The sequence below is a fragment of the Chenopodium album genome, chromosome 7 (assembly GCF_948465745.1).
Source record: "Chenopodium album chromosome 7, dcCheAlbu1.1, whole genome shotgun sequence".
NCBI lineage: Eukaryota > Viridiplantae > Streptophyta > Magnoliopsida > Caryophyllales > Amaranthaceae > Chenopodium > Chenopodium album.
This window is the reverse complement of record NC_137840.1, coordinates 12072203-12082544: the sequence shown is the minus strand read 5'-3', so window position 1 is coordinate 12082544 and position 10342 is coordinate 12072203. Positions and strand designations below refer to the sequence as shown.

The following is a 10342-nucleotide window of genomic DNA, read 5'->3' as shown; positions in this document are numbered from 1 at the left end:
ATCTACTATTGTGGTTCACGTATTAATTTACTCCAAAATTGACTCTCTACCAAACAACTATATACGGCCTTCAATGGCAAAAAATTTGTCAAATTAGATTTGTATGCCACATAAGATTTGTAATTAGTTCTCTTTGTATGTAGTTTGTGCCCCATTGGTAACATACTAGTTTGCTATATTTACAAAACCCTCACTTTCTTAACTATTCTTTTGAATGAAGACATATGAAATTGTTTAAGCGCATGTCAAAAAAAACAAAAAACAAAAAACAAAAGAAGATTAGTTTTATATAATTTTATTATTGTAAAATAACAATAATAGGCTTTCTCAAAAAAAAAAAAAAAAAAAACAATAATAGGTTACGGATCAAAGAATTGATTTATTGTATATTTCGAACTACATTCAAGATCATTTTATTTAACTGACATATTTAATTTTAGAAACATTCAGTGCATGAGGATGAGCTATCGCACGGTTGCACCTCCCAATACATCATTCTACCAGATCTGTAAGCTGCTATCCACTTGGATATTGGATACGTTAATCCTATTATTTCATTTTTAATAACTAACTGTCATAAACATTATATCCAACCAACTTTTTTAAATCCTAAACCCTTTTATATTTACTATTTAAAGAATATATCTAAAAAAAAAACAATTATATATCGTTATTGTATGATTTAGAACCAATAATATCTTATTTTTAATAATATAATCGTAGTGATTACTAATTTTTCTTTAGATTGAGTAGTATTAGATATTTTGTGTGGTGGAAGCGTTGATTAGGAAAAAAAAAGTACTCTGTAATAATTTTTCTAGCCAATCACAAAAAAAAAATTTAATAAAAACAAACAACTAGCTGGAATACAAACTAATTATTTTCTAATTTTTTTTAGATAAGTGCAACCATTTATAGAGACAAATTATATGTTCAGCTATTACACGTTTCATGATTTATATAACAACTTTGATATATATTATAATAAAAATGGTGGGAATAATGGTAGTAGTGGAAATCAAACAAAAACATATATTGGCAATAAAGTCCAAGTAACCAAACAATATGAACAACCCTTTGCCCCCCATGTTGCCAAGGAAATTTTTATCCAAATATATGAATGGTGGTTTTTCAATTAATAGCACATTCATGGAAAGGTTGTTGGGTTGCAACAAAGTTTTGTAGATCCATTTTTGGCTCATGCTTTGGCATATACAACTTGCATAAAACATAATACATAACAAAGAATAATATTGCCACACGTTTCTTAAGCGTGCAAGATTAAAATTTATTCTGTTAAGTACATAAGGGAAGTTTTTAATTTTTTTATATATTAAGTAAAAAATATGTAATATTTGGTTACCATATCATGAATTACTCTCCTCCTTTTTCCTCCTTTCTCTCTCCAAAACCCTACCCTCCATTGTTGAATTTTGAAGGGGGTTTTCATCGATTTTAATCGGTGGAAAGCCCCAATCCTTGTTTCTTTATTGTTTTTTGAGGTTTATAATAATGCTTCCTCCTTTTGGGAGGAACTTTTCTCCCTCGAAAGAAAGGGTTTCCGATCTCCTTCGAAAGACAAGGGTTTTTCGACCTCCTTCGAAAGACAAGGTTTATCTCCTTTTTTCGAGGGAGAAATTTCTTAGTTTTGAATCCATGGTAGCAGATCTAATGGATTGTGTCAAATTAATTCAATGTCTCAAGTTCTCATTATCACCTCATGAGTACATATATAGTTTACAATATATTCCTAATTATCCTAGGCTTAGGAATAATATCAAATCAAATATTAACATAAAGATAACTGTAGGCGTCGCTCGAAGTGCGCCTACGTTAAAAGCATGTGTGAATATGCTTGGCACTCTTAGGAAGTAGGAATTGACATATACGATTAGGGACAAGAAAAGTAGGGAGCCGCCAACAAGTTTTTAAGGAACTTGTAAACCGTTCACGGATCATTTAAGGCAACCACGAATAAGGGACAACGATAGGCAACAACGATTGACCCGTGAAGGTTACACCCCATTCATAATCCATAAGATTACTAACTCCATATGGTTCGGAACCACGAAAGGAGGATCGGGGATGATGGTACGAAGTGAGTCATGGAGTCACATTCGCCCGTATTGGCCTCTACTCGATTCTTATAGTGAAAAGTGATTCTTGCGATCTCAAAGGCATACAAACACAGATTCAATTTGTTCCAATCTATTATTAAGCTAAATTGGTTTAATATTAATGCAACACATAATTCTAAAATATTGTTATCACTTGATTTAATAACAAGATTAAAAAGGAACTTAAACCGGTTGTCCAAATTATCTTATTAGGCGTGATTTTCAATTACATATTCCCTTTAAACATGCAATATGGTGATCAATAAATAATAATAGAATACACATTAATATTGGAAGAAATTTAACCATAATATCGTTAGTCAAATTAAATATAAAATAACCTAATCATGATGCTAGCAACAAGAATAATAATTAGAGTAATTAAATTATTTAATTACTCACATTCCGCGCGTTCCTTTAAATTGCTACATCATGAATAAATTGTTAGTAACTTCAATAACAATATAAATAAAATTGAAACAATTAAATTAAATAAAGGTAAAGTTGATTTGGTCCAAACCCTCAGTTAATTCTACCTTTCACGCCTTGGTTAAAGTATAGAACTTTGGGTATTGTATGAACTCCTTGGAGTGCTTAAGGAAGGAATGAAAGAATAGGGAGGCTAGTGTTTAGGCTAAAAAGGGAGAAGAGAATTATTTGATGATCAAGCTTGTTGATGATTGAAAAAGGGGAGATATGACCTATATTTATAAGGAAAAAAGAGGGGTCGAATCAAGAAAAGATAAGAATTCAAATCGGATAAAATCCTTGCGATAGACAGAAATTTTTGCGATTTTTGTTTTTATCATATCTTTTGATCCATAAATCGGAATAAGATAAATAATATATTGTTGAAAATCCCTTGAAGTCTAATTTCTAACCCAATTAGAATCAGATTAAATTATTTTATATAATAAAAGATATGGCCGAAATAGTGAGACGGTGTCAGTTTTGGATAGAGTTTGACATTTTATTCATATCTTTTCCGTTATAGCTCGGAATTGATATTATAATATATCATTGGAAAGATAATTTTAAGGGCTATCCAACCATATAAAATTTGGATAAAAACTATGAGGCACAAAAATAATATCTGTCTATATTTGAGCGTCTTTCAATTCGGATAGAAATAGGATTTTCAAAAAGAAAAGTTTTATTCAATTTCAAACTCTTTAATCTTATCTTTTCAAAACGGATAATTAAGATCTTTTAGAAACTTATAGAAGCTTCCAATTAATCCTAATTGGTTTAGGAATGAGATTAAATAATTTGGACCCTCCACATGATCATTGGGTCGTAGGTAAGGTGGGCTTAGGTTCGGTTTGGGCTCAGTTTAATATTTTGGCCATAACTTATTCGTTATAACTCGGATTTGGGCTTATAATATATAATTGGAAAGCTCTTTTAAAGCCCCATACAACTATTCAATCAATGGACACATATTATGGACCAAAATAAACTAGAATAAACGTTTTTATATAAAGGACACGAAATGAAAAGCGCACGAAATGAATTATTTTGGGTTTAAAGGCACGAAAAGAGGAAAATAATTTAAGGTTTGGGGAAATGGGCTAGGAATTGGGTTGGTTTATGAAATGGAAATATGGATTTAAATACTCCAAGAATTAAATACTCAACCAGACCAATAATGGCGGTGAAAGGTTGTTCATCATCGGGTTTGGTTTTGGGGAGACATTTTTAGGTGTCTACAATAACTAAGGAATCCTAACAATATTTCCTAAATATTATCTTTACATATAATATTATCTCAACATCCCCCCTCAAGATGGAGCATGGAGATCTCGAATGCCCATCTTGCTAAGAAAAAACTCAAACTGTGCCTTTCCCAACGCCTTCATGAAGATATATGCTAATTGTAATTTTGTAGACACATATGACGGACATATGAGACCCTCTTGAATTGCATCTCTAATAAAATGACAATCGACTTCAATATGCTTGGTTCGCTCGTGAAAAACTGGATTATTCGCAATATGTAGAGCTGACTGACTATCACAAAAAACTTTCATCCCTTGCTTATGCCTAACCCCTAGATCACGAAGCATTCTCTTCAACCACTTCAATTCACATGTCAAACCTGTTATTGATCGATATTCTGCTTCTGACGAACTTGTAGCCACCGTAGGTTGTTTCTTGGTCTTCCATGACACAGGAGACAAACCAAGTAACACAAACCAACCAGTCAAAGAACGTCGAGTTAATGGACAACCTTCCCAATCAGAGTCACACCAACCTTCTAATTGCAAGGCACTATCAGATCTAAGAAGAATACATTGACCCGGGCACTTCTTTAGATAACGAACTACTCTCAAAGCTGCTTCCCAATGCACTTCCAAGGGAGATCTCATAAACTGAGATAGGATATGCACTGAATATGCCAAGTCTGGTCTAGTCACAACCAGATATATTAGACGCCCTATAAAACGTCTATATTTATCAACATCTGCGAACTCTTTCCCCCCTGAAACTGCTAGCTTGTGATTTTGCTCCATCGGAAAATCTGCAGGTTTAGCACCTAACAATCTTGTCTCTGCAATAATATCCAAGGCATACTTTCTCTGACAAACATAAAATCCATGTTTGCTACGGGCTACTTCTAATCCCAAAAAATATTTCACGGATCCTAAATCTTTCATTTTAAAACATTCACACAGATATGCTTTAAAACTTTCTAATGCAAATTTACTGTTACAAGCAATAATCATGTCATCCACATAAACTAACACACTCAATTGCAATTTACCTTTCGACAAGGTAAACAACGAATAGTCATTATATGACTGCTTGAAACCATATTTCTTCAGAGCCGTGGACAGTTTATTGAAACAACACCTTGGCGCCTGTTTTAACCCGTACAACGATTTCTTCATTTTGCATACCTTATCTGAATTGTTTTTCTGAAACCCGGGGGGAACTTTCATGTAAATCTCCTCCTCCAACTCTCCATGTAGAAAGGCATTGGGTACATCCATTTGATGTACTTCCCATTCTTTCACTGCTGCTACAGCTAGAAAAGTACGAACGGTAGACATCTTTGCCACCGGAGCAAACGTCTCATTGTAGTCTATGTCTTCCTCTTGATGATTTCCAAGAATAACTAACCGAGCTTTCAATCTAATCATTTTGCCTTCTTCATCTTTCTTCTCAGTGTAAACCCACTTGCTTCCAAGTGCTCTCTTCCCTTCCGGAAGTGTCTCCAAGGTCCATGTACCTTGATCTTCTAAGGCCTTTAACTCGGATGTCATTGCTTCTCTCCACCCTTCATGTTTCATTGCCTATTTAAATGATCTCGGAATGCGTGCCTCTATCACTGCAGCAATATAATTTCTATGTTTCTCGGAAAACCGATCATAATTAACAAAATAGGTTGTAGGATAAGGAGTACCTGAGGAAGATGATTTCGCGGGTGACAACGATGGGACTTTATTTTTCTGAATAGTATGCGTAACACATTCACAAAGCTTTGTTGAAGGGAACTTCACTCTCTTCCCTCGACCTAATTCCTCACTTATTTCATCTTGAGTAGTTGTGTTCGAGTCCACATTTTGTTGCGCAACAATATGCTCCGCCTGACTTGCGGACTGATCTGCCTGGGTGTGCTGCCCCCCTGCTTCGAGCTCCTGCTGGCACTGTTCACTCCCAGCACTCGAGGCAGAGGTACTCTGTTGCCTGCTTTGTTCTCGCGCAGCACCAGCCCCTGTTGTGCTGGGCTGCTTGTGTTGCTCTCGGCCAGCTGCCGCTGACAACCTAGCGCCCAAAGCAGTAGGGTGCTGTTGTTGGGGCTGCTCACGGCCAGCTGCCGATGGACCCCCGTTGGGTGATCCATCTCCCTCTGCTTCCATACCTTCAATATCCACCCCTCGTAAGTCACCCATACTCCACTGTTCGAACTCATCAAAATCATCTCCATTCTACACCAATCATCTCCTCACCTAATCTCAACCTCAAAGGTTCATCCGACTGTTCAACATAAGGGAAAGCATGCTCATGAAATTTCACGTCTCTAGACACAAAGTACTCTTTTTTCTCCAAATCAAACATTTGCCATCCCTTTTGTCCAAACGGGTACCCCAAAAATAAACATTTCCTACTTCGAGACTCAAATTTATCTCCCTTACTCCGTTGGTTATGTGCATAAACCAAACACACGAATTAAATCATAGGAAGCATTTTATCGAATAACGTTTCATATGGAGATTTATTCCCAAGTAATGGACTTGGAGTACGCTTAATTAAATAACAAGCCGTCAAGGCACACTCCCCCCAGAATTTAATCGGTAAACCACCTTGAAATCGTAATGCTCGTGCCACATTCAAAATATGTTGGTGTTTTCTCTCCACTCTCCCATTTTGTTGAGGGGTACCCACACATGAAGACTAAAAAATAATCCCATTGGTGACAAAATATTCCTTAAGATGATTAAATTCGGTTCCATTATCACTCCGAACCACTTTTACATCTCTATTAAATTGGCGTTTGATCAAGGCAATAAAATTCAGAAAATGAAATTCGACTTCAGTTTTATTTTTAATCAAATAAATCCAAACACCCCTAGAATAATCATCTACTATTGTCAAAAAATACTTGGCACCACACGACGAAGCGACCTTGTAGGGACCCCATAAGTCAATGTGAACAAGATCAAACAATTTACTAGCCTTATTTTCACTAACTGGAAAACTATCTCTAGACTGTTTTGCCCGAGGGCATACATCACATATTTTATTATTCTTTCTAATTGAGTTACTCACAGGTGGAAGCAACTTCAATACTTTCTCCGACGGATGACCCATGCGTTGATGCCAAAGATCCACCACACAATCTACTGCTAGCACCTTCACTTGCGGCACACCTCGGAAAAAATAAAGTCCGTTTTCACGTTCACCCACGCCAATCACCATCCTCGTCGACTGGTCCTGAATAACACAAATTTTGTTAGTAAATTGTATTGTACATTGTGATTCATCACTCAGTTGGGTGACCGAAATTAAATTACAATTCAAATATGGTACCAATAAGACATTATCAATGACAAGACCACCATCTAGTGTAACCGAACCCAATTGATTCGCGTTCACTGTTTGACCATCCGGTAATCCCACCGGACAATTTTGAATTGTTTTAACGTTTCTCATAATCGACAAATCATTTGTTACATGATTAGATGCTCCGGTATCAACGATCCACGGGACTTTTGTCTTACCTTCTAAGCGAGACTTAGATTTATTGCTCAGTAATTCAATAATTTGTTGAGCCTGATCGGACGTCACACCTGCGAGGCCTTGAGTGGAGGAACTTTCATTGCTGCTTGCTGCACTATTGTTGTTCACGCCTCCCTGTACAGCATTGGCACGATGTGTAGTGCTCGTAGAGGTATTATTGCGTCCCCCACTAGCACCACGACCACCACTCCTACCCCCATGAGCACCTCTGCCCCATCCTCTTCCTCCTTTGCGATTCTCGTCCCACCATTCGGGAAACCCGATCAATTGGTAACACCCCTCTTTGTCATGGCCTTCTCGATTGCAGTGGGTGCAAAAGGGTCTTTCACTGTCAGTCGACTTAACATGCGAGTCCACCTTAAACGCCATAACGTTCTCCTTCACCTTTCCATCTTTAGTCTGAAGTCTCTCGGTATTTATCACCACTTGATACGCATTGTCCACATGAGGAAAAGGGTGTTGCGCCAACAATTGAGACCGGATTGCCTCATACGGATCGTCTAGGCCAATCAAAAAATAATGTAGGTAATCTTCATCTCTAATATCACCTACTTGCTTGGCAATATCACATGTACACTGCCCACAAGAACACTTTGGTACTCGCGAAAATTGGAGTAGCTCCATCCATATTTTTGATAGGCGTCCAAAATATTCCGTCACCGACTCCGTGGACGTCTTCTTACATTCTCCTAAAGAATTTTTCAACTGACAAACTCTAGTACCACTAACAACACAATAGCGTTGCTGTAAGTGTACCCATAATTCCCTCACATAGTCATAGTCTCCAATGGTGGAACGCACCAAATCATCCAACGTGTTACTAATCCAAGAAACGAGCATGGAGTTAACTGCTATCCAGTGCTTCCTTTGTGAAGAATCGGCAGTAGGCTCCTTGATCGAGCCATCCACAAACCCAAACTTCCACTTAGCAATCAACGCCCTTCGCATAGCCTTAGACCACTCATCATAATTTGCTCCACGAAGTTTAATTGGGGTAATAATAATACCGGGATGATCACTCGATCCCAAGTGATATTCAAGATCAACAGGGGCGGTGGTGGCGGAACATCATCATCTTCCTTCGCCATCACCGATTAATTTAACGAGATTTTTTTTTAATGGTTTTTGAACCCTAGCTCTAGATACCATGTCAAATTAATTCAATGTCTCAAGTTCTCATTATCACCTCACGAGTACATATATAGTTTACAATATATTCCTAATTATCCTAGGCTTAGGAATAATACAAATCAAATATTAACATAAAGATAACTAAGGAATTCTAACAATATTTCCTAAATATTATCTTTACATATAATATTATCTCAACATATTGTCATGAAATTATTTCGTTGGTGAAAAAGTTATCAAGTTTTCGAATACGAACAGATGAATCAGAAGGAAAATATCCTCACGGCTACAAAGGTTACGTTAGATTGTCTCTCCAATAAGGCTGTAATTTTCAGCGATATAATATAAGCGTGAGATGCTCCGCAATGCAAGATCTACTCGACGATCGCAGTTTTTATGAAGGAAAATTTTATTTGATTCAATATCTTATGTATTTGTTAACGTGAAATCTCTATTGTAAATGTTGTATGACTTTTAATTAATGAAATATTTTTGCTATTAAAAAAAAAGTAAAAAATATGTACTCGTTTTTTCATCAAACATACTAGTTTTTAGGCCCGGACAGTGCCCCGAGTGATTGTATTAATTCCATGATTGAAATCGTAACTTAAATTTAATTTAAATAGAATGGAAAATAGTTAATATGGTAATAGCTTAGTGGCTAATACTATACTTTTAAAATTTAAGGTCGTGGAATCAATTCTTATACAAGTCATATTTTTAAGCATGTGAATGAAAGACTCGATTGATTGAAGAAGGTGCCATTGCACTCGGTACCTAAACTTCTTTAGGAACGCTTTGTGGAAGGTGTTACGTAGCACCTAAACTGTAACCTGCGTATCCATCCATAAAGGATAACATCGCATGTTCAGCTGTGTTATCTACCAATATATCAATATGTGGTAGAGGAAAATCGTCTTTAGGGCTAGCTTTATTAAGGTCCCTAAAGTCGACACACATGCGAACTCGTCCATCCTTTTTAGGGGCTGGGACGATGTTCGCTACCCATTCTGGGTAATTACATACGTGAATAAAACCTGCGTCTAACTGTTTTTGTACTTCTTCTTTTATTTTTAATGCGACATCAGGTTTCATTCGTCGAAGTTTTTGTTTTACTGGCTTAGAGGTAGGGTTCAGGGGAATGATATGTTCTACAATTTCCCTATCTATTCCAGGCATGTCCTTTTATGACCAAGCAAACACGTCTTCAAATTCACTGAGCGTCGATATGAGGGTCGATCGCTCTTTTATTTTCGTTAAGCCAATTTTGACTTCTCTTTTATTTTCGTTAGTTCCTATATTAACTATTTCAGTTTCTTCAACGACAGGGTTCTTTTGTTCTCGTTCATTCATTAGTTCAACTAATTTATTAATGTTATCAACTTCATTAGATTGATTGTTATAAAATTCGAAAGATTCAAGAGAAGGCATATACTCGGAATAGAGCTCATATTATTAAAATCAAAAGAGAGTACATCAAGAGAAGAATCCTTTTTGGGATCTTCGTCCTTAGAACTAGAAAATAAAGACTCAGTAATGGCCACAAGGCCTAGATTTTCACGTTCCCTAGAGTCTACAATAGATTTATCGTCCGATTCTTCAAACATCTTCCCTTCGCCTTGATGATTTTTAGCTTATCGCCTTTGTGATTGGTCCATTTGAAAGATTTCCTCCATCCATGCTCAAAAGTTTCGTTTGAAAGGGTGATCAACGAGGTTGGGTCAAAAGCTTCATCTTGAATGGCGTTTTGATTGGTCATTGTAGCGACATGATTGTGCTCTAGTCCAAATAGCAAGTTAAATGATTTCCCATCATAGCACCCTGGAATTGGGTGTATGTTTTGATTTAAC

General features: G+C 36.5%; 1 protein-coding gene across 1 annotated transcript; it reads right to left on the bottom strand.

The window, feature by feature from the left end:
* Positions 1 to 6515: 6515 nt before the first annotated feature.
* LOC145640006 (uncharacterized) lies at positions 6516 to 8309 on the bottom strand. The gene has a single exon (XM_081691314.1). The coding sequence runs from the start codon at positions 8307 to 8309 to the stop codon at positions 6516 to 6518; it is 1794 nt and encodes a 597-aa protein (XP_081547440.1).
* Positions 8310 to 10342: the final 2033 nt, after the last annotated feature.